Source organism: Lagopus leucura, unplaced genomic scaffold, assembly GCF_019238085.1.
Source record: "Lagopus leucura isolate 7727_CA_CO unplaced genomic scaffold, USGS_WTPT01 Super-Scaffold_100004, whole genome shotgun sequence".
In the NCBI taxonomy this organism is placed as follows: Eukaryota; Metazoa; Chordata; class Aves; order Galliformes; family Phasianidae; genus Lagopus; species Lagopus leucura.
In genome coordinates, this window is record NW_024962264.1 from 45,680,751 (window position 1) to 45,706,218 (window position 25,468).

The following is a 25,468-nucleotide window of genomic DNA, read 5'->3' on the forward strand; positions in this document are numbered from 1 at the left end:
CTGGGTTGAAAAGGACCACAATGACAATCTAGTTTCAGCCCCCCTGCTATGTGCAGGGTCACCAACCACCAGACCAGGCTGCCCAGAGCCACATCCAGCCTGGCCTTGATTGCCTCCAGGGATGGGGCATCCACAGCCTCCTTGGGCAACCTTCTCCCAGAGCTTTTGCTGACAGGAAAAAAAAATAAAATCAAGTATTTAGAAAATAAAACATGATTTTATACGCTATCTCTGAAGATACAGTTGAAGACACCCACATACATTTTATTTCGTAACATACTACGTTATGAAAGCTGAGCTGAAAAGAGTATGATTAGAAAACAGCAAGATCAGTCACATGCCCCTGCAGCAGGACCTGTTCTAGCACATTTCTTTCATAGTTTGAAGCATTGATTGCAACTAAGAAACGTGTTCCACATTTTTCTAAACTAATCAGATGAAGGGGATTAGAACAACACAAAGTTTCAAGGACAAATCAAGTATAGCTTTAGCTTCCCAATTCTAAATGCAGAGTAGAAGCACTACAGCTCATGGTCACTGTTTCTCTTTGTCATTCTGAGATAATAATCCAGCTGTTGATATATAACTGATACACATCACATTTGCATACAGCATGATATTTAGACATTGTGAGGTACGAAAGTACCAGCATTACATTGCATAAACTGCTCAAAGGAACAGAGTATTTAAACCTGAGGTTTTATGCATGAAGATCTCTAATAGAGAAAATGTTTCTAAATCCCAAGAAAAGCCATTCAAGTACGTACACAGACTTTGACTATTACACACAGAGATGACATATAGTCTGATCTGCTATGACAAGTCATGCTTTGGAGTCTGACTTTATGAAAAATGCCCTGATTCTGTTTTTAATAGTTAAAAAAAAGGAGTTTCAAGCTTTTATGAGTACAATTTCCTTCATCTCACATGAATAAACTGTTCATATTACAAGGTATCTGTAGAGTCAGACTGTGGAAAATAACAAGTAATGTGGCAAGCTAATGTTATGTTTTGTACAGGCTGTGGAAAGGCAAACCTGTGTCTGGACATGAGTCAGAGCTAGCATCAGAGCACACTGCAGAGAAGTGAGCATACTCTGTACTACTGTGCAATGTTGGTGCCAGTGCCTGATGAAGGCTGTGAGAAGAGACAGGCTGCTGACATTTGCAGATGAAAACTACTGTAAGCACAGGGAAAAGCAGTTGCAACACACTTTTCTCCCTTCACAGTAACTGCATTATGGTAAGCGTGATTTAAAAATCAAGAAAAACTTCCATGCTGTGTTCACATAAATGTCATGGAACAATAGCTATTCAGAGGTACCTCGTGCACTTTGTAAAAACACTGCAGCGTCTAATATCTTGTTAAAGTCTGTAAGAATAACAGTTTTCATCAATACTGTATCAGTCATCTGAATGAAAGAAGATAGAAGTGAAAAACATGCACACATTCAAACACAGTTTTTGCATGTCTCCTAATTAAAAATAGTATCATTTCTGTTTTGGAAAAAAAAAAAAAAAAAGAAAAGGCAGCCAAGTTTGTTATTGTAATAGCAACAGAGCGCAGCATGTATCAATAGATTTTCTTCACTCCCACATTATTTTGCTTTGTCACCAAAAAAGTGTGGAAGTTTGCTGCAACTCTTTGCTTATGACTGTTCCAAGGAGCTATCAAGAGAGGAAAGGGGTCATATCTTAACACTGAAGAAAAGGATAGATCCATTAAACACTGAAACAGTACAACATATGATATGTTTAATAAAATTGAGTAAATTATTGCCAAAACAAGTTCCCATTTTTGCTTTCATGCATACAAAACAGATACCTGGCTCAAGAGGATTCCAGTTTATCAAAATATATGCAATTTCCCTCTCACAGCAATGATAAATCAAAGAGTCACCAACTATTACACAGATGTTCACAGTGCTATACAGCATGGGACTTCTCATCCTTAAGCAGTTGTAGTATTCTTTGTGGCTGCCAGTTCAGTAGCAAACAACAAAACTTTCTTGTTGGTCCCCATGATACATTATTTTCTTACTCTAATTTGTTTGTTGAAAATATTTAGGGGTGCTCATATGAAAGTGATGAATACTCTCATCATAATTATGTCCATCTTTATAAGATCCAAACCTGAGAAAAATATTCCATAAGGCAAAAACATTACAACAAAATTTAATTCATGCAATTAAATCATACGCTTCTATAGTATAGTTAATATTTCATCTTAATGTTCTAGACAGTTGATTTCAGAAACAGGCCTCTATCCAGCTTACACATAAATCACAACCTAAGTCAGCTGCCTACTTAGAGGTCTGTGAGGACGGAGACATTTAATTATACTGATTGGATTAATGCCATGGGCACTCTATAAATGGAACACCAACTGACCATGGTGAGAGATACTTTTATCCAGTAAAATCCTATGCTCTTTCCCACTGACTTCAGTTGGGATATTATTTCACTCTCCACTGTATGCAAATACTGAGCTCTACTGTTAATATCGCAGATCTCTCAAAAATTATGTCAAAACCTTTTCACATTCTGTTTAAGCCTCAAGATTTTGATTATTGCCTACGAGGCAGACAGATTTGGAAAAAAGAAAATATATATAATGCTAAATAAAAGAAATAGTTGCAATACGCTTCAAAAGAAGCGCAATTAATGGGAAAAAGTTAAACCAATTCCTAAATGCTATCTTGTTTTTGTTGTTTTTTTTTTTTTCCTGCTTATAGGCAGACGTAAAGGAACTAGACAAAAAAAAGTCTCAACTGAAATCAATTTGAAAAGTCTGAAATCGTAGTTCTAACCTTGCGCAAGTTTCATCTCTGCTGAGACAGGAAGCCAGTGATTGAGATATAAACAAAAGAAGTACACCTACTTTAACTGTAGGCATACATAAAATACGTATCTCCACATGTATTCTGTACTGTGTAAATTAGAAATAAGTTAACTTAGTAAGCTTGGCATTGCTGGAAATTGTTCCTCTGTGGCAAGACATTTCTCAAACCTCATGATTCTCCACTGATACTCAATCTAAAATAAACACCCTTCTCCACATTTCTCTTGGTCATGCAATCCCAAAAGAAAAAAAAAAAAAGAAACAGCAATCAAGAAATAATTTCTCATGTTAAAGTCCTGTCCTTTTTACCTCCTGACACATGTAACAAACTGCATCAGATATCCTCCTTGACATTTGCTCAAGTTACATAATGTATTTTAAAATACTTATACAAAGAGCATTTAACACAGATACTGTATTTTGTGTTCTACCTAACTGTGTGTTAAGATCCTGATACTCAGAGAGCTGAGAAACATAAGAGATTTGCCATCTATAAAATGAATTACCACATCACTTGGCAAACATCCTTATCAAATAATCTCAGAGGTTAATCATCTGGGTGAAATAACCATTACCTTCAATTTATGGTGCAACACGGCAGGCTGATTTTCCCAAAGCACATGCCAAGTCAGTGAAAAAAAGTGGGATCAGAATTCAGAATTTATTGCCTCTTTACGTTCTGTTTGATTTGATACTGACCACCTTAAGAACTAGCTTTTTCATAGACATCACGTATATCATCTCCTTAATTTTTTATAAGATATGATACTGACCTGGGATTGAAATGGATGTCTTCAGGAACTTGGCTGGGATCAATGACAACTCTGTCATTGTCAACATAGTTATCTAAGTCATCTGGGATTCTAAATTTCGCCATTTGGACTTCTGAGTCACTTAAACCAGCATGAGATATGCGGGCATAGCCCAACCTACCAGACACAAGAAGAGTTAGCTTGAAGAAATAACTCAAGGCAGCTTCATCACACTTAATTTATGTTTCTTTTTTTTTCCTCCCAGGAGATATTATTTAACCTACCAATACAGTTTTTCATTTCTGACTGTCACTTCAAAAATCTTGAAGTGCACTGTGAATATGAGCATCATTATTTGATGTCACAAGCAGAAAAAACGAGACATGAACCTATGCTTGACAATAAAAATAAATTAAGTTTCTAGATCTGGGATTTAAGTTTAAAGTTACAGTTTTAGCATATGCATACTGCTATAAGCTCACCAATGTCACTGAAGAGATTCTGAAATTCAAGAAAGGAACTCAGGTATCAGTGGCATGAATAACTAGAAAAATGAGATTGCAAATGGTGGGGTATTTTTACTCAGTACAGTTACTTATGACAGGTATCTAGTTTAGTGGGTATGCTTTTCTTACCACTGCAGAATTTGCAGTTATTTTGGAATAAGCTGAATTTCATTCTGGTACAAACATCAGCAAAGGAAAGATTTACGAGCAATTTGGTATTACAAAATATGGAGTGCATACATCCCAGGCGGAGGAAAGTACTTCAGTATGGGCTTTACACTGTTAAAATTTCCACTAAATCCAGCATAAAGCTTGGCTGGATTAGATCAGCATTTTATTTGAACATACCCTACAATCATAGCTCATAATTCATATTTTCTGTGTCACATACAAATTAGGGCTTAGCCTTCATATTTTAGAATGAAGCTGCAAAGCCAGAGCTTCAATCCTGGAAAAAGTGCTCTTATATTAACAAAACAGATTAAATCTGATGGTTTTTGATATAGAAGGATGAAACTCCTAACACTGCCTTTGCTAATTATATTTAGAAATACACCAATTCTTCTCAAGTTTGATGTTTCACATTACTTTATTGCATACTTAACTGCTCATACACATCTATTAAGGAATGTAAGAATCTCACACAATTAGCTACAGAAAAGTGTAAAATCTTTTGTCACAAGTTGAATTTAATATACCTCTTCTTTAACATACCTTATTATTCCACGATACATAATATAGCTACACCACCTGTCACGATCTGTACTGTCAATATCCTATGGGCAAGAGAAAAAAAAATTCAAACAAGGCAAACCTTCCTTATGGCTAGGCTTCAAATCAGTAACAGAACCAATGCAACCAGTGTATAAACCTGCTGCAGAGAAATGTTTTGCCTAACACAACTGCAAGGTAGAAAGGGGAAAACAAACACAGTGTCTTTTTGACAAAGTGCAAAACTTAAATTTAAAACAAAACAATCATATAATTTAACATTAGAAGGCGCCTGTGGAGCTCACTCACTTTCAACCCCATGCACAAAGTACTTATAAGCGTGTTGCTCAGTGATTCCACAGCCACGTTTTTAATATCTACGGGGATCACTCTGGGACTCTCAGACTTCAAAACCCTCATTGCAATTTGTTCTTCTGCTAACTATTTGGCATTTCCCTTGTGGCAACTGATGTACTCTGATTGCCTCATCCACTCCATCTACTCTACGCATTTCATTAGGTAGCTAAAGACTCTGAAAATGTACATCTCTCTTTGTATGTCTAAGTTACCCATTTACAATCCTGAATTTAATGTTTCAAATACTTATTATCTCTAACTGTTAAAGGAAGCACTGTTTTTACATTACCTGGACATTTCCATTTTCTATTAATTCAGTATAATCTCTGGATCCAGGAGCTGAAGTGATATATCCTAGAAATACAACTTGCTTAGAGCTTGTCTTCAACAACTTTGAAACAGCTATAGCCTGAAGTTTTCTGTCCAAGTCCTCTCTGAAAGAAGTAGAAAATAATTTAATATACATTCATTTTAGCTCAGATTCTTTCTGCTATATGACAGTAAAACAGAAATGAGGCTGACGCCTTTTTATTTATTCCTCAGCAAAATGGGCACTATGTTGAATAAAAGCCACATGGTAGTGGTAGACGTAATCAGGGTTCTCTGCCCAATTATTATATGAGCAACAAATTTCTAAACCAGAAGTTTTGGTTTTAATACCTATCTCATTACTAGACCACGTGAGCATAATTGCCTCTGGTTATCTGAGGCTTTGTCTCTGCCTGCACTTGAAATTTAATTGCGCTACCACAGGCTGTCTGGTGTATAATAGGGACTTGACATGCCAACAAAACCTTTTACTCTTATGATGGACAAATCATAGCAAAAAGCAGTCTTAAAGTCTGGGTCACATGGTTTATGAAATGTGATTTAAGACCTATGTCATCCCATCAGCATTTACAACATTTGCCAAGTATTCTCCACCTTTTTAACAGATTTACGCAATAGTTCCAACATGACCAAAAGTAATAGTGTAAGTACAGCCTGGTAAAATACTGCCTTGGAAAGCAGCCCTTGTCCTTGTAATAATATCCAAGGCACTTCTCTTCCACTGATTCTTCAAATTAACCGCTTTAAACACTTGGTAAATTGGGCTACAGATCATTGATTTTAGAATCTGTAATCCCCAAAATAAGATAGGAATTGAAATGCTGCTGTGCTTTCTGAATAGTAGTAATTCTGACTGGAGCAAATGCATTAGAGACAAGGAGCAGACAGAGAGAAGGTGAAGATTATTTGAATAGCAGCCTGACCTAGATATATGAAAAGTTGTCAGCTCACTCAACAGCTCCTTCTAGAAATACACTTCTCAAGAAGTTGGGTTCTTTTAAAGAACACCATTATATAAATAGTCTTTAAAAATCCCTAGTTGTCCAGTCTCTTAGTTTGTGTCATCCTAATCAGCATTATTAGATTGAAAAAAGCAGCTGTGCCTGCCATTAATTATGAAATTCACTAATCTCAAAACACAATCTAATTTGTACTTGTTTCCCATGTGTCTCCCCCTATTTTCCTCTTCATCTTTATCTCAGGTCTCTGTGGGAAGAGCTATTTTCTTCTACTTTCACAGTTTCTCAGAGAGGCAATCATCTGTGTGAGACACAGAACGGAATTTCTTTCTGGGATCAGTTTCTGACATACATGCTTAGTAAAAGGGAAATCCATAGACACACTTGCAGCACAGCTTCTACAATGGGGAAAGGGAAGAAGCTCAATACAGGACAACAGGAGCTCCTACTGCTTTCTGAGCAGCTTCTTTGTGTCGTATAGTCTGTATCCAATTCATAAATTTATGTTTTCAAAAATTAAAACAAATATTAAGGAAATAACAGAAACAATCTTAGATATTGCCACAAATAGAAAATGCAACTGCATAGAGCATCACAAAAATATCCCTCATTAATATTCACCACATTCAAAAAAGAATACACACTCTTCGTTTCCAAAGTGTGCAACAACAAAATCAACCAGTCTCCCCGTGAAGTTGACAGTCATGGAGATGGCAGGTGCAATCTCTCCCTCTGGAGAAGGGAGAAGGTGATGGGTAGATTTTACAATTGGATATCTTGACAGTGCCATAATCCTATATGAAAAGATGGAAAGAGTTAAGCTTTCTAGTTTCCTTGCATTGCTAATCTGAACAAAGCAGATAAATGTGACCAGAAGTCTAATGGTCCCTAAACTCAAGTATCAGATCAGAATTTATACCATTTCTAGTGTATATTTCAGAACTTCCATGTCTGTAAAACACGACTTAAGCACGAGTCTAAAAATGCTTACTAAATTCATTCACAATCCAAAATTGATAACAAAGGTATATGAGTAGTTTATAAATAATGCAGAAAGAAGAAGAAAAAGATATACATAAGCCCAGACATCTTTATAGATGAGCTGTGAATGGAGCAGAAAGGAATGTTGCTTTGGTATCTCAGAGGAACACATATTCAAGCCCAGACTGTCAACAACCCAAGGACACACATCCATCTACAAAAGAATGGTGGTCTTCTGATAGGTGTATTTATAACATAGATGAATTCTTACTTTGAAGCCCTTCAAAATTCACATTCCCAGGCAAAACAAAATAGTTTTATACTACCAGTAATTTAAAAGCATTTTATTTAAAGCAGAAGCAGGTGGAAATACATCTTTAAAGCAGGAGATTTCTCATTCTTTCAGCCTCTGATTAGAATCAACTTTAAAGCCATTTTGCATTAGGTTTTTCAAAATAAGTAATGACGAAAATTTCAGAGTTACCTGTCTGTCCCATTTTGCATCATTTAAAGGTACAGGTTTTGAGAGAAAAAAAGTTTCTGAATTCCCTGCACATACAAGGAAATTTAAATAACCTTTACAACAACACTAGAAGTTCCATCTGCCATACAGATCTGTAAATCTCATTGAAACAGAAACTAACAAAAAAGCACACATCATAAGACACTATTTTTCAGACTGCAGAGATGTTCAAAGACATCCAACTGGTAACTGTTCAAGCATTAACATAAAAATAGACACCAAAAGATCTGATCAAATACACATGTGCTCATTTCCCAACTATGCAACCCAACCTGAATTTAATAAACTCAGTGTTTCTAATTACAGTTACATTTTCCAATTTCTATTGCATTTTTAAGTCTGAAATCTAAAGTTGTAAATGAGGAAGGCCGATATGATTATTTGAAATGTCATACTGCCAAATCTGTACATAAAGGCGCAGGATGCCATTCTCTGCATCACCAATACTGAAGTAGCTTGCAGGTACAGGCATCAAGAATGGGTTGCTGTTAATAAAGAGACAACTTCATCTGCATTGCACTGTACTGCTAGTGAATCAGCACATGCTCTTGAAGTCAAGCTCCAGCAAGCAACTGTTCTCATAATTATTCCAATTATTCTTTGTCTGTGTTTCGGTGGAGTATTTCCACTTATTTACTTTCCCCATGCATGTAAAGATGACTCACCCCCAAGTGTGATCCCTCGTACTTGGACCAAAATCTGTGTAAAATCCTAGTCTTTCTCCTAGCCACATTGTTGGGTCATTGTTCCCAATGAATGGTTTAGAGGCATCACTTTCCAGAACAGTGATAAAATCTGCACCTAAAATGGGAAAGAAAGAACTAGTAACTGTGATTTGTAAACATCATTTATATGATTACAGAACATAGTTATTTTACTTTTGATTACACACGGATGGACACAAGTTCTTCAGGAGTCAATCAGGGCCAGTCCTACACTGGTAACCAACTGATGCCCAAACTTTTGGTCACCACAGGCTACAAAGCCTCTAATGGAGACATACTCATGCCTGGATGCCATAGCTCCTCCCTGCCACATGGGCAGACACACATTAGACTGTGCTGTACACCTGGCCTGTGCATACATAATGTGATGCATTTCAAAAGCATAAGGCATTCATTGTGTACACAGACAAATAACACAGCACCAAGCCTACTGCTTGCAACTTAATTAATGCGTGCTTGCTATACAGTACATCTCCACTTACCTCATCTACCAAATCCAATTCCTCTCCAAAGGGTCTTACGCAAGAGGAAGCAGGCTGCTGCTGTCCAAATAATTCATTAGCCTACAGCAATTTCCATCTGCCAACAAGCATAGTGATAGAAGGGTTCCCAGTCCCATTTCCCACACAAACCTCCCCTTCCCAGGGCACCACAGGCCTACTATGTTAGCATGCTGAGGAGTAATTTTGTCACATAACAAGTCCTCCTGTAGTTTTGGCGACAACAAACAGGAAGAGCTACCTGGTTCCTAAGGGAAGTAGCCGCTAGGAAAGGCCCGCCCATGCTCAAAGGAAGGTTATTTATTATTTCATTTATGCAAAGGCTTTTTCTATAGATAAGTGACTTTTCAGCAATACAAGAGAAAAAATGATATTGATGATCACAAACATTATTTCCTCCACACAAAAATCCCTTTAATATCTAAGGAAAAATAACCATCTCTGCAAATGGATTTTTAACTGAAGTGATTGTACTGGAACAGCTCACAAATTCCAGAAAAGACAATAGATCTTATGTTAAAGCAAGAAAAGACTTAGCAGACATTCCTGCTTCTCTCTCTTTCTCCATATGAAGCCTCTCAAATATAAATGAAGTGGGGAAAAAAGTTACCTGTCTGATTAAGTAAAGTAGCAGATCCCTCCAAATTGGACCACCCTTCATTGTCATATGCAAACCTAAAAGGCCAGATCATAGCAGAGAAATCTCTTTTTGGAACCTCAAAAACAAGATAGAAAAAGAGTCACATTCTACATACTATACCTTTGCATTCAACATCAGATACACAGTGCTGTAAGAGACACCCAGTGGAGATAATTTAACCAGTATGTTTTCCTAATAAAGCTATCAGAATCACAAAGCCTTTAGGTATTTTTAGAAGAATCAGCAGTATTATCTGGAGGCAAAAAGTCACTGTAGTTCAAATGAATTTGCAACAATTATAGTAAATACACGAATATGAAAAAGACAAAGAATATTTTTTTTATCTTTCTAAGAGTAACTAGCTATTTTCTGTACTACACGTCTCAACAAGTTCTAAAAAGAAAGCCAACTGTATATGCACACACATACTTTCTACTCAGTTCTCATATTTTCTGCATCTTTTCCTGCTTTTGCCATCAGTGTTCTCCGTAGGACAAAATTCACCGACCAGAGAAACATGTCAAGAGCAAGTTTCAGATGGCTATGTCAGGATCAAAGAAAAAAGAAAGCAAGTTTAAGTCGTAATTGCAACCACTTGCATCAGAAGTTTAAATTTAGAGGAGTAATCAAGTCACAGATTTATATATGTACTGATATAAAGACTTTAGTCTGACTTATCAGCTACACATTTCACTGTATATTTGAAAATGACCACTTTCATACACACACTACTCACCCCTCGGCCCAACTTCTTCTCATAAGTCCTATAACGTAGACCCAATCCTAGCAAACCAACACCAACAAACAGCCACAGTACTTGAAACAGAAACACAGAAAAGCTGTTTTTAAAGCAGGAAATAATGCTACTGCAGTTAAACAGAATTGGGTATACTGTCATTCTAAGGTCTGCTACACATACAATGGGGAATTGACGTATTTATATTGCCACATTTGCCAGAAATAACACAATTTCAAAGCTGTGCATTTAATATCTGTATGCATACAGATACACTCCCATTCTCCAAAAGAAAACAGGCTGAGCAGACACATACACCAACACTCCTTGTAATATTCATGTAAAAAAATATACTTACTGAAGAATACATTACAACACATAAGTAAACATCATGTAAACTTCCTCTCCATGCTCCAGATACACATTTGTAGCATGCAATCTTTATTTTGTATTAACATAATGTGTGGAAGAAAACTTAGTTTACTTCTCAAGTCTCCAGATGTGAAAAAGATGTGATCCCTGCCTGACTTTCAGAGTAGTCCTTGTTTAAGTTCACAAACTGACAGGTGCTTGGACTAGTACTGCAACTTCACAGAATGCAATTTCAGAGCTCACATAGGCCCCCACATATCCACAATGAACACTTACAAGTTGTCAGGGTTTGGCACGTTGTAATTTGATGATCAAATCCCTCTGTGGTTATTTTATTTATACAGTGGCATCCACAATCTACAATGACTTTGGTAATCAATTGCAAGTCCTTCCTCATCGTACTCAGACTTGTATAATCTCTCATCTGATCCTGTAAGCATCTTTGCATCTTATGAAGTTGCTTAACGTTTGCTAACATTAGGAGTACATTCTTTCTTCTGACATCATCTTCCACAATAAAATTTGTGTAAACCTTCCATAAATTTTTTCCAGAAAGCGTGCATGAAAATAATTACGTGCAGTTAAATACATAGAGGCCTCCTTCTCATGTACCAAAATGAAACCACAAATGATACCAAATCCTTGTTTACCTTTTCTTTTGTCCCCATTTGGTCATCATTTAATATATTCTAAGAGGTGGCATAGCCTCTCTCACCACCATGATCATAGTGAATCAGCTTCTAGGTTAGTATATACCTTAATCAAAACTGGAGCTAGGGCAATACTGGCAACACCAACTACAGGCCTGGCTCTAGAACTAGCACCAAAAAACACCTCTGAAACATCTGAGCAAAACACTGCACTACGTTATGCTTTGTCCTCAGATAGCATCTTAGAGTAATAGAAGAGATGAAGTAAAATTATACTTACATAGTTTAATGTATCTTGTACTCATCTTAAAAAATGACTTTTGGTTGCTTTTCACTTCAAAGACGGAGTTCAGATCTTTCTTGGATCCTGTTAGAAAGTCTAGCCCAATGCATAACATAATAAACCCTGTAAAAACAGTTTATTAGTTTTTTTGTAGAGCTCTAACTTATTAAAGATTGCTCATAAATGCATCATTAGTAAACTTCCAGCTACTGTGCAACATTCAAACTTACAAATCCAACAGCAAAGACAATTCAGTCAGAGCACAAACAGATAAATTCCATAGCAAATGCAGTGATGCAGGCAACATGAGATTAATTAAAGGAGACTATCCTACTTATCATTGTGAGAGTAGTTACCTTAACTCTGCCTGCAAGGTCTTGTAGGCATACTGCAAAGCAGTAATAAGTTTTAATTTACATTGATGACACAGACATTGCTCCCTTTAAAATCAGTTTGTGACATTAAGCACGACACTGATAAGTATTTCAAAATAATTATTTCCAAACAGTAGTACTGCAGTGAGAATTCAAAGCCAAAAGATTATTTGAACACTGAATACACCTTCCACAGAAAAATAATGACGAAAAGATTGTGAAGCTCAAAACTATAATATTTGTTGGGTATTTTTTCAAATAAGTTGCACCTAAGCTTTAATACATGTGAATCAGAGGGGTGAACAAACAAATGGGACCTGAGAGACAGACAGCATGCTGCAAACCTATTAAGCCTGCTGATAACTAAGAACAGACTTAAAGCTAACAAAAATACCTAGCCAAAGCCCCCTTCATATCATGAACTCTGTCTTCACTACAGTGAGCTCCAAAACACAGACCATTTTGGGGTTTTTCAGGAGGAGAGCAAGGGGGGCTGCTGACACTGATGCAGCTCAGAACTGTTCTTGTTCTTCCCTTGCAACCCACCAAGATCACAACATCACCAGATAACATTTTGGTCCCCAGCATTAGACTGCACTGGGTGCAAACTACAAGCTTCAGAGCCTGTCTCATTATTCACTATGGAAACACAGATATTTTAACTCAGCTGGTACTGGTGGGTACCACTGTGGAACATTCTATCAGTCAATGAAATACTTGTTCAAAGCCACATTTCCCCTTCCTCTGTTCATGAATCAGCAGGGATGAACAACATAAAACAATGAACAAACAGGGATGAACAAAATCAAAGGATTTTAATCCTCTGATCTGGAGCAAAGCAATTTCAACAGACCTCTCCACTTCCGTGTATCCTAATACCTACTTCCATAGCTCCCCAAGCACACTCAAGCCAAGATTGACCTTTGTAGCACTGCAGTACTGTTGTAGGGTCAAAAAGGCTTGTACAGGGTGGATTCTGTATGCTAAATACTTCCAGGCTCCCACTGACAGTTACAACTCTCACATCAGCTCAGTGCTATCAAAGTTTACCAGAATTAACCTGAACAAGAACAATTAAGTTACATTACATATTACAGATTCTTAACATACGTGCTTGATGAAAAATTACACTGATTTTAGATGTCTGTTAAACTGCAAATGAAGTGCTTCATCACCAAGACACAATTAACATGTTTCTATATAGGAACTCCAAGAGCAATTACTCAACAATAGTCCATAAACAGTGTAAGCAGACTGCAGCAGGATGAGAAGTAACTGCTGCAATGTTTTCCTTTGGATAGGTAGAGCAGATTAAAATAAAAAGCTCTTATCCCTTAGGAGCTTTAGTGTCCCACTATCTGCAAAGAAAACGTGGGAGCGTAATGAACAGGGTAAGAGTTCTGCTGGTGGAAGCACGTCTTCAATATCTTTGTGTCGTGGTTAATTAACTGCAGAATTCATGTTTTATTTCACAGTTATAGCTAAAGATAAAATAACTGTTACTCATAATTTTCTTATAGGTCCTACATGCTACGTTAGGTGTAAAAGTTGGCAAACAAAGAAGATGGGCGTAGTATAATGCAGAAGTGGATACACACAAAATCCTTCTAAAAGGGAGCATACTTCAAAGCCATTAAAATTGATGGGCAACCAGAGATTTGACCCCCTAGCATTATGTTACATCACAGTGAAGTAGCACAGAAGTTTTGAATATAATGATCTTACTTTCATTGTCACTTCCCCCAGTGCTGTTCCCTACCCAAAACACGGCAAGAGAAAGGCAGGATATTGGACAGGAGGAGAAAGCAAGAAATAGCACTTGCACCTGAAAGAAACCAGAATAAAAAAAAGTAGTTTGCCAGAAAGCCAGGCTGTAAAGGAAGCACAGCAGTAAATACATAGCCTCATAACTTGTACGTCTTTGATAAGCAATGGAATGGCATCAGAAAGCCAAGAATTGCATTTTCACATTGAATAAGCTCATGTAGTGCTATCACCTGACACAGGTTAAGTTCACAACTTTCTTTTTGCCAGAGAGAAAGTTATGATCAGCTCTGTGTTTCTATTCAGTGATCCTGCCAGGTGAATCAATCACAAGAGTATTTCAAAGGAAGTGATAGAGAGGGATTTTATATAATAGCTTTTCTTTTCTCAAAGCATTATCCAAAAAAGCATTTAATACTTCCCCACCATGTGCTTTCTTCCAATAACTCCAAAAAATAAAACTAAATGTACTGAGGTAACAATTCCTGGAGGTCCACTGGATTGCTTACAGAACAAAGCCAACTACAGTAAATGTAATGGAACCCTCCTCAAAATATAACAAAGCAAAATCCTGAGTGATTGCTGAAATATGTAAAGCTCTATATACAAACTAAGAAACTAGACTGGAGGAAAGTGGCTGAAAGGCATTTCTGAAATTTGAAACCACTGAAGCAACAAGTCAAGCACGGCATTCATTAATCCTTTTGAAGGACAACATAGGATAATGTGTCACATTTTCATATGCACCACACAATTAGCCCAAGTTAATGTTTAGCACTCCTTAAGTGTTATTAGTGAAATATACTATTGAAACACATTAATACCTACTAAGAAAATTATTTCAGAGACAAAACTAGAAAGGGCTGGTTTCATTTCCACCTCCTCACCTATCAATGGATCATTTTGCTAAACCCTTTATATTTGCTCACCTCAATTCTTCCTCATTGGCAAATATCTGACAATTTCTTTTCTTCTCCCATCCCTCTTCTGTACGCATATTTCTGACACTGCAGGCTTATCAACATTCCTCCAAACATGCTGGTATGTCCACAAAACGTAAGGTACAATTATGTGGAAATGAAGCTCAGGACTCAAGTGCAGACTAGCTAGATGAGCAGGATGCTGCACTTTGGTCCTCAGAGCAGAACTAAATAACGTGTTGAATTACATTACAGTCCCGGAAAGCCTTAATAGCCTTCCTATACCAAGTTGCCAGCAAGCACATTATTACCTGAGATACCAAAACACTATCAAAGATAGCTGGCACACAGATGCACTCATACCCTGGATCGCAGTGCAACCATATTTTTGGGATGCCTGATTAACAGCCTTCTTTCTCATGTACTTATTTATCAGGCTTATTTATCCACCTTTTCATTTTCTCTCAACTACATTCCATTTTCTGCCCACATTTTATACTATGTCTGACAGTAAAGGTACAAGTAGATTTTTCCATATTCCACTAACTTTCTCACAGGAACTCTTACCACAGAGCATTTGGAAAAAAAGAAACCCTATACATTATATATACTTTGACAATCTGACTGAGGCTGAAACAAGCATATTAATATTTGTTCACAGTCATACATGTACCTAAAAGAAGATGGGAGCTTTCTCTAGCGTAAACTCCTCCAGGTACAAATTTATAAGCTGTACACCACACACAGAAGAATAATTCAAGAACATAGGTGAACATGGCTGTACTCATGGCTTTTCCAGGATGCAGACAGGCAACAAAGCGCCCAGCCAGTTGAGGCCACACACACATAGTAAAGACAGCAAGAATGTTGCCTGCCACAGCAGCACTCCAGGTGTGTAAGTAAAGGAGACCAGCTGAAGATGCTATGCCTGTGAAGAGACAGAAAAAAAAACAAGTCAGTCACAGTCAGCTGTTATCTGCCCTCTTCCTTAGAACATCTCACCAGGAAGAAAGAAAAAAAGTCCTGGGAAGTGTAACTGTGCTTTGCAGTCATGGTACCATTAGAAGGATGGTTACTGTCTAGTTTTCTCAACATCTCATTCTCTTACAGGTTGCTTATTGACTTGAAGGAGTGCAGCAAAAAGACTGCAGAGAGACAATCTAAAGAGCCAAATCCAAACTGCCTTTCTTATGCAAAGCTCCTCCAGCACAACAGTTATTATGCAGTTTATGCATAATAACAGATTATGTAGTTTAAGATGCTTATAGCTCTTCTTGTTATATAATGCTTATCAACTTTGATGTGCTTACATCAAAAAAATCAGATCTCATACCCTACAGTCTGAACACACATTTCTTAATACTGACACCTGCACCAAGAGGTTAATTATTAGGGCAAATGACAGTTTGAGCATTGCCAACTCTTGTGCTTTTACTGAGACAGTCCTGGTATTTACTATTTTCTTTTGGCTTCTGAAGAGAAGTAGTTCTAGGAGAAACTCAGTTCACATAAAATTTCCTGTCTTCACAATTGTGAAGAGTAACTTGAAAGCATTGGCTCTTCAATGCTTCAAAAGAGAAGGTAAGAAAAAAGCAAAACAGTGTGCATGTCCTTTGGTTTCCATATTTGGAGGTCCCAATTATTAAACATTTGTGGAAAGTGCTGCTTTCCTGATAAAAATGATCCACAAGCAACTAGCAAAGACCAAAAAGAAGCAGTTTTGTTTTTGTTTTTGTTTTTTTTAAACAGCATTTATGCCAGTCAATTTCTCTTAGATGTGCCTACAGCCTAAACCAAGCTGCACCTATCCATGCTGAGAAAGTATGGAAAAAACACCTCCTATGAAAAAATTACAGAACAATATTTGTTTCCTCTATGGCTTGCTCCGTGGCTTTTATGGCACATCTATAATTTCTCTCTGAAAATGGATGTGCAGATCCAGCACTCAGACCCCTTTTCCCACCAGACTCACTGTACACAGACTGATTCACAAACACATTGCCTCAGCAGAACTGCTTTTGCTTTCTTATTATTTTATTGCCAAGAAATCTTGGCAACTAAGGAAGCAAACCATAACCTTGCCTCTAGGTGAACTTCTCATCACATTACAAGTTACTGTGCCTCCTGCAGAATCCAAGGGCTTGTGTCACCTCAGCCTCATAACCCTAGCTGTAGCCTTGCACAATACAGATGATGAGAACAGAAATGCTGCTCACGGGAACAGAACTTCAACAAGGGATTCTTAAGAGAACAATGCTGCTCTGCAATTACTTGGAGATTTGGCCTTTAACCCTTAGTCAACTGGTTAGATATGCACATGCTGCAGCCAGTGATAAATTAGCTCTGATTAACAATTCACTTTTCTCATATGGGACGTAGGATCCAAAGGCATAACTAAAGGTAATAAAAACAAAAATTCTGCTCCAGACTTCCTCCTACCTATAAGAAACCAGGCAAAACTGGCAACAGAGGACCAACTCCAAAACGAAAGCATCAGTCCATGAGCCAGACCCAACAGAACTGTACCACTAATAAGAAAAAAGAAAAAAGGAAAAAGAAATCATACATTACTTTAACTTTATTTTATAAATATCTGGCATTCAGAAATAAACTTTTAGACATAGAAGTAAGGGTGGTTGGTAGTATTTTATAATCCTTTTATTTTAAAGAGTGTTTGACTTCAGTGTAAAGTATCTTTGTTTCACCCCCTGCTACACTCTCTCCTTTACCTGATGTAAAAAACAACCAACATCCAGCTGCAAATAACAGCTGTTCAACACAGTGTATAAAATGAGCTGCATTCAGCAGCACAAGCCTGTCACTGAAGCCATCCTAAAAAGAAGTATTCTGGTCACTTCAGAGAGGGTCCACAGGGCAGTGGGCACAGCACCAAGCCTGAAGGAGTTCAAGCAGCATTTGAACAACACTTTCAGACATAGGGTCTGAATTTTAGGTGGTCCCCATTTGGAGCCAGGAGCTGGGCTCAGTGATCCTTGCAGGTTCCTTCCCACTCAGGATATTGCATGATTCAATGAAATTAAATAGGGACTGAGTAGCATCTAAATTTGCTAACAATCTTGAGTAACTCTAAGTGCTAATTCTAAATTATTAACTAACTCACCTACAGCTACACATAAGTGGCTATCAGTAACTAATCCACTCTCTTTCTAGATTTTGGAACTTAGGTGAGCAACTGACAGCATAAGACTAAATTCTTAACACCTAAAATTTCTACAGAAGCATATCCTGTAATACTGCACATAGATGCTTAATAATAAAAGAGGGAAAAAAGCAAGCAGTTTCCAAAGTATACAATTTCCTATTACCTTCTTGATGAAATCAACTGCTAGATTCATTTACTGTCTTTTATAGATGCACCTCATTCACAAGCACTTCAACTTCAGTCCTAATTTTAAAGTAATTTTGCAGTCTGGCTGATCAGGTGTTATTATTATGGACATAAAAATCATTTTTTAACAGAAAAAAAAATAGGATTTATTTGTGCAGATGCAATGCTTGGAAATATGAGAAAACAAGTCAGTACTACTTGACCCCTATTCTTAAGCTCTCTGTGAGAAGTATCTTGTACCCAATTTATTCTACACAAATATTTATACCATCAGCCTCTTTCTAGTAACCAAGCTCCATCCAATAACACACTAAGTAATGTAACATGTCTGTTCCCTTCCTTTGGCAGAAATAAGTGAAGTTGAACAAATGTTTCAATTTTCACGGTGAAACTGGTTTTTGATTATTGTTTTCAACTATTTGAACAAAACAGAATAACAAACCAACCAACCACAGGCACTCACCCATACGGATTAGGATCTGGACCTGTATGTGGATGTCCACTTACTGCCCATCTAGAAATTAGCGAGACCTCCCCAAATATCCAAACGGTGAGGAACATGAGGCTGCCAAAAGCAACTCCGGACAAAAGCCAATTAGGCTGTGAGACTGTCTCCTTAACTGTGTTACCAGTAGTGTTTGCTCTTCGCTTCCTCTCGCCTTCAACTAGAAGAAGAATAGGAATAAGAATAGGAATATAACGGAGCAACGTGTCAAACAGGAACAAAAAGGGTTATTAAGAAACAGCCAAGATTACAAAGCTACCAGAACAAGTTAAACAGCCACAAAAGCTAACTTGTTTGATTGCTCATGAAAACTGATAAGACAAAAATCTCTAGTAAGATTCCTAGGTCTACCAGGAAAAGCCATTGGTCTTAAACATACAAAAATGGCAACCTGCCCATATGATTATTCTTCATCTTATTGGAATGTAAAACATTGAAGAGGCCTTGAAGATCAGCAGAAAAGTTACTGGAATTTGTTCAGAGGATTCTGTTCTCTGAAACTCTAAACTCTGATAAGAACACAACCTGACACTTCCAAAGAAGCCAGAAAAACTCTCTTCCTTCTCCTTTTTCCTCACTTATTTGAGGAGAAAGGAGTGCCTTTAATTGCATTGACACATTGCTTTGTCACATAGGAGGAAAGTAGACTCCATTCCTCATTTCCTACAGTAGATTCCCTTTTAAATTATTATGAAAGTCAAGGCTTAGCTTAAGTCAGAAAGCACAACACAAACACACGGTGCCAACTTATACCCACGTACACATAGGCAAGGTTTTATCTTTCAATTAATTCATTCATGTTATACTGAGAAGGAAGGAACTTCTCAGGATTTAACATGAGCTGCCCTAGCTAACCAAGCCAGCCTCATTGCCTTTGGTGATACTCCCTTCACACTTTTAAAGCATGATTACCATTTGCCAGCACCAACTGCCATGCACTCCACCCAGATGCTGCAACAACTTGTATGAATTTTGACTAACACAATTTGCCCATTATTCCAACTCTTTTTGTCTGCTTTGCCACATCAGCTGTCCCTTAGCTTTATCTCATTTCCCTTCTCTGTCAAAAAATTTGTACTGACGGAAAGAACTGAAAGAGCAGATTGAATTAGGAAAATAACAGTAACACCACAGATGTTTTCTGCTGCGGGAAGGATAATCCATTCTGGTTTTAGTGAGCTATGTTATTTCTTTATTTTACTGCTGCATTATTGATGCTGCAATTAGTTGGCATGTCTAACTTATTACAGCTTGCAGGGTTCGTAACACAGATTCTGTCTTGTTTTGAGAAAATGAAAGTACCCCCTGGTTTGTAAAGTCTGTAATACTTATACATAGACAGGTATACCTTAGGACACCTTCATAACTGCTTTCTTTGTTATAATGTGTTTACCTGAATAAATTCGCTCCACTGCTGCTACAAAACCAATTGTCAGCATGACAGTATTGGCAGCTTGTGAGCTCCACACTGGGTTCAGTGATGTATACCAGATTCGAAGAACGAGGAGCATCATCTTGCCTAGAATGAAGCCCCATATCCTGATGAACCTGCAAGAATCATTTTCAGATCACTAACACATTTGAAAAGGGGAAAAAAAAAAAAAACAAATCTTGTTTTCTCCCTCAGAAAACAAAACCATAAATATATGTTTTAAGATAGACAGACATCTTTCATAATTCATCATCAGTATAAAAAAAAAAAATAATACCTTTGCAAACTGTTTCCTGACCACCATGTTACTGTTTGAACCAGCAATGAGGACGAAACACCAGCAGCCAAGATGAACAGTCTAATGGAAGCATTTGGAGCCTGGTATGATGCTAAGCTCCCTACAAACAAACACACACGCAGAGGTTGCTTTAGTGGGCAACAGGGAACTGGTAATGAGGATTTCCTGTGCTTTAGTTCAATCTTATCTGTAATTCCAATGGCTATGCCATTCATCTGCAAACACAACACTATGCATTTTTGAATAAGCTAAAAAAGGTTTGGACAGGGACTGGGGATGTATGATATTGCCACAGTTAGCATCTTCAGGAAAAAAAAGGAATAAAACATGAAGACGTTACCCAAGATTGCAGCAATTGCCTTAGTTTAAACACTTACGGTTATTGATTCCATAAATAAAATATAAATAAAGTATCTAAGCATACAGACATTTCAGAACTGTGCACTTGGCTGAATCAAAATCATGAAAGTTGAGGTCCTTTTTTTAAAAAAAATAAAATAAAATAAAAAAAGCAGTCACAATGCATTGCACAAGGATTAGAAGGCAATTGGTGCGAACAAGACCTGCTTTGGCCCAGCATCTTCCTCCAGAGCCGCCAACAACAGCTTGTTCCATCTTGTTACTGAAAACTGTAACTCCCCCACTTACCAGAAGAGACACTGCATGTGTCTTCCATTTCTCAAGGCACAGAAATCTCATTTTTACAAGCAGTTTCAAATAGCAGGTTTTCTGTTCAAGTGGGGTCAGTCACATGCTTTCATGTAACTTCAGTCTGCACAGCAAATTGTGACCCAGCACTAGTGACAAACAGGGAGAAGAAACACTGCTTGCTGGCAGCCCTTTGCTAAGTCAGTATGAGTTAAAGTTGAAGAAATATTAAGCACGGAAGGGTAGAAATGGAGTTGCTGATGCTGGCACTGCCCATTTGCCCATTTTGCTTACAGCAAAAGACACAAAGATGGCAAAATGAAATCACAGAGCGTAGTGAATGTTTGTGCATGGACTTTAGCACAGGTTGCACATACAACACACACAGATTTCTTGCTTTCATCGTTTGTGCTACCCAGGTTAGAGCTAGTGTGGGTTTGCCTGTTTACATTAGACACACCTTTGGCTGCTGAGCAAATACACCCAAAATGTAAATATCTAACCAAACATGTAAATCTACTGTATGCGTTGTCTGAACACAAAGCCTCACAAGTGCACTGCCAGAAGGGTTGTTTGCTGGGGTTTTTTTGGTGGTTTTTTTTTTGTTAAGAGAACACAAAGTAGCATGAAAGGATATGGAAATCAAAACAAAAGCTTCAGAGAAAATAAAGCTTCCTGGCAGGATAAAAAAAAAAGGCAAGTGACAATAATGAAGGAGAAGGGAAGGTTTTTTTTTTTTAATTATTATTATTTAAAACAAATTTTAAGAAGTTGTAAATATTCTGAGTTCAGCTAAGCATGAATAGCTTCCCAAATTTATTTATTAATTAAACACTGTGAAATTAAAGGCTGGCTATTTCCAGTGGAATAGGCTGCAGCATGCACAGGGCCTTTCTGAGATGATAAAAAAAAGATTCAAAGAGAAAGAAGCAAGAAGTACCTAGCCATGAAGATGGAAAGAAGGCAAAAAATGAGGGGAGGGACAAGAGAGAAAGAGGCACATTATGGTAGGACTGAAATCATTTAAAATACAAGTGATGAAAACCAAGTAAAAGAATTGATGTAGACATTCCTAAACCCCAGAGCTGCCTATGCAAGTGTATTTGGTAACTTAAAGGTGTTTGAGAACCTTGGGAGGCAAGAGTGAGAATCACCACTCGATGCTAAACTCTTTGCTAGGACCAAAGAAGGTGAGCAATGTCCTTTCACATCTTTCCCAAACGTGGATGTTTGCTGAAGAGCACTGAAAGGTGAATACAGTACATCAGAACTGGCAGAGAACATAGTGTACAGTAGCCAAGGGGATACAAAATTAGGAGTGTTTGGAAGGTGAAAATAGCAGCAGACACAATCACTGATAAGCTAGGCAGGAATGAAGGGGAGGCCTCACCTGTGTACAGCAGTGCTCAGGATACCCTGTCTGAGGATGCTTACAGCCTCAGCCTTCTCAAGCTCTGGAGCCCTCCTGTGAGCATCTTCATTAACACATCCTTTCCCACCTTATTACTGAAGGTGCTGGCTTTTCATTCAGTTAACACCTCCATGATTGTGGTGAGTAAACAGGTATAAACCAAGAGACTTCACAAAGCACAACAAGCCCACCACCACTCTTTTTATTTAGCAGAAAAAGAACTACACACACTTCAGCAGTTTCCACCTCTTCTGGCAAAGTGAGCCAGTAAATGCAACAAGATGATCCAAATGACTAATCTTCAATAAACACAGCAAATTGTGTATTACTGTGATATGGGAAGGAACACAGAGTGCAGTCTGAAATGCTTGCTCATTTCTACCCTCTAAAAGCAAATCTCGTAGAAAGCAATGCACTGAGGAGTGCTGCAGAAAGGTGAAGTGCAACGCTCCACTCACTGAAAAGCTTATTAAAAGGTATTAGAAATGATGGTACAGAAAGAGCAGAAAAACAGAAGAACTCCACTTCCTTTGAAGTCACGACACCAATAAGCTGGGTTCAGTTCTAAAGGTAAAAAACAAGGAATCTTAAAAAAAAAAAAAAAAAAAAAAAAAACAAAAAGCAAACAAAGTAAATAAGATCTTCCTCTTTTGTTCTCTACCAATAAAAACAGGAAAGTGATTCCCTGGTTATCATCCTAAACTGATAAATAAGGAGCTAGGAACTGCAAGCAAGAGACAGGAAGCCACCTATCAGCAGCACGCTCCCCCTATGCAGGATGGATACCCTCATCTCTGACCTCATACAGGTGCTGCAAACTCATCAGTAACAGCCCTGCCTCCCGGCAAACTTCTAGAAAATCAACAAGAAGTAAGACTTGCACTGGTTTGCTGAAGAATGCAAGGGAATCCAGCACGTCCCGGCTTAGGGCAGAACATGTGGGATGGGTAGTGAGAAATTCTATTCCGAATTTATGGTCAAACCCTTTTCTTGTGCAACAGAACGTGTGAGTCACTTCTCACACAGGGTGAGCCTATAACCCAGCAATACAGTGCATGCATACAGATACACATGATGAAGAAAAAAGTCATATTTCAGAATTTCAAAAGTAGATCTACTAAGAAGAACACTTAATTTGTGGCAGATTAGGTTAATACTACCCCCAAATTTATCTGTTGTTAGACACAAAGAAATGCTATAGAAAAAAAAAGAAAAAAGCGCTTGCTTTACTGATTTCTGTGCAATACTGAAAACCTTTTTGCTATTGGGCATTTGCACTAATTTAAAAGCTTCTAAAAATAGAGGGCGAAATGAGATTGCATTTAATTATGCAGTACTAACCTAAAAACTACCACAGTGGATGCAAAGAATATTCCTTTGAACATACTCAAGAGAAAAATAATGCATGAGTTTGAGAGGAAGAACTTCTTATTCCTACATCATTCCACAATCATTGGAGTCTTGAGGAAATTCACAGTGGTTATTCTCATGCTTTGATAAGAACAGGGGAGGGGGGGGTGGAGGAAATCTGTAACTCACAGCAGTGCATGCTTACCAACCACAGTCAATCTCAGAAGAGCAAGGATGTACTTATTGTTAGCCAGCCTCCAACAAGGACCAATTACCAGGAATATTGGAGACAAGAAGGCAACTGCAAAAACTTCTAAACCAGTAAGTGCCAGTGTCTGCAGAGGGAAGTAATAAATCATCGGTGGCAGGGCATGGTACAGAGACCAAGAAATGTAGCCTAAAAGAGAAGAAAAATAAATACGTATCACACATAGTACGGTTTTATAGCATACTATGTATGGTACCATTTTATACCTCTACGTGCAGAATAATAAATAATTTTGAAAGTAATTCAGGTAACAGCAGGCTGTAGTTACCTTCAAAGCACTTCTTTACAGAAGTATTTGCCATTTCAAGTTAAAAGAACACATCTTCCCACGAAACAGGATAAGAAAACAGCTCTTCTCCCGTGTGACGACAGCAGCCGCTGCTTCGGCCCCGAGCGAGGATCGCTCAGCCCAGGGAAGGGTCGGCTCGCAGAAGGAACAAACACCCCAGTGAGTAACCCGCTACGATCCGGGGCTCCTCAGTGCCGGGCCGGAGACGATGAGCGCTGTGACACGCCTCGCCCCGGGCACAGGTTGGGCACTGACCCCCAGCCTGAGGGCTCGTTGGCTCCGCACGCAGAGGCTCGCGGCACGGCGCTGCGACTTTCTATACCCTTTGTAAGAGGCGCGCCGAGCCCGAGCCCGCTGCCGGCCACAGGCGCGGAGCTCTGCTGACCGCTCAGCGCTGCCGCTCCGGGCGGCTTCCGCAACGGACCTCGGGGCGAGGGCTCGACGGCCCCGGTGCCGCGATCGCCGCGCCTTCTCTCTTGAGGAACGCGACGGGAGCCGGCTGCTCCCGAGACGGCGCCGTCCCCCCATCTCCGTGGAGCCGTTAGCCGCCCCCCGGCCCGGCCGCCACCTACCGAGGAGGCTCTCCGAAAGAACGGCCCTCCACAGGGGATCCATCGCCCCGCCGCGCTGCCCGCAGGCTTCGCCCCTTTCGGCCGGGAGCCGGCAGGACGCCCCGCCTCGCCCGGCACGCGGCCGCCGCCGAACGGGCACCACTGCGCCGCCTGACGGAGCGCCCGGTCGCGCCCTGCCCCGCGGGGCTGCGGGTCGCGCCGCCGTCCTGTGGCAGCTACGCAGGGATCATCGCTGCGATTGCGGGAGCCGCTGCCTCGGCAGAAGTTGCCGCTCGCCGAGAACGGCTTCCCTTTCCCTCTAATGCACTGTAGGGCACGGACCGCTAAGACGGGACGGCACTGTGCCATCTTAATTTAGCCGTCCATGGTTTACAGCAGGCTAAGGGCTTCTAATAAGCAGTACCGCCTGCAGCAATCGCTAA

General features: G+C 38.9%; 1 protein-coding gene across 1 annotated transcript; it reads right to left on the reverse strand.

Moving 5' to 3' along the window:
- Nucleotides 1–1,627: 1,627 nt before the first annotated feature.
- CWH43 (cell wall biogenesis 43 C-terminal homolog) lies at nucleotides 1,628–25,123 on the reverse strand. Its single transcript, XM_042872199.1, has 16 exons — nucleotides 25,047–25,123; nucleotides 24,123–24,314; nucleotides 20,488–20,608; nucleotides 20,172–20,326; nucleotides 18,737–18,938; nucleotides 17,364–17,452; nucleotides 15,598–15,852; nucleotides 11,864–11,989; nucleotides 10,562–10,641; nucleotides 9,796–9,901; nucleotides 8,626–8,761; nucleotides 7,101–7,250; nucleotides 5,457–5,601; nucleotides 4,814–4,875; nucleotides 3,615–3,770; nucleotides 1,628–2,132 (listed from the first exon to the last, which is right to left on the reverse strand). The coding sequence occupies exons 1-16, from the start codon at nucleotides 25,087–25,089 to the stop codon at nucleotides 2,042–2,044; spliced, it is 2,109 nt and encodes a 702-aa protein (XP_042728133.1). The 5' UTR covers nucleotides 25,090–25,123; the 3' UTR covers nucleotides 1,628–2,041.
- Nucleotides 25,124–25,468: the final 345 nt, after the last annotated feature.

Bases quoted from the DNA above. Each gene is read 5' to 3' on its own strand.
- CWH43 (XM_042872199.1), bottom strand. From the start codon at position 25,089: ATGGATCCCCTGTGGAGGGCCGTTCTTTCGGAGAGCCTCCTCG. The intron at 20,609-24,122 runs GTAAGCATGCAC...GTTTGTTTGTAG, and splicing joins TCTGAGATTGACTGTGGTTG to GGAGCTTAGCATCATACCAG. The intron at 8,762-9,795 runs GTAACTTTTTTC...TTCCCATTTTAG, and splicing joins TACTTTACTTAATCAGACAG to GTGCAGATTTTATCACTGTT.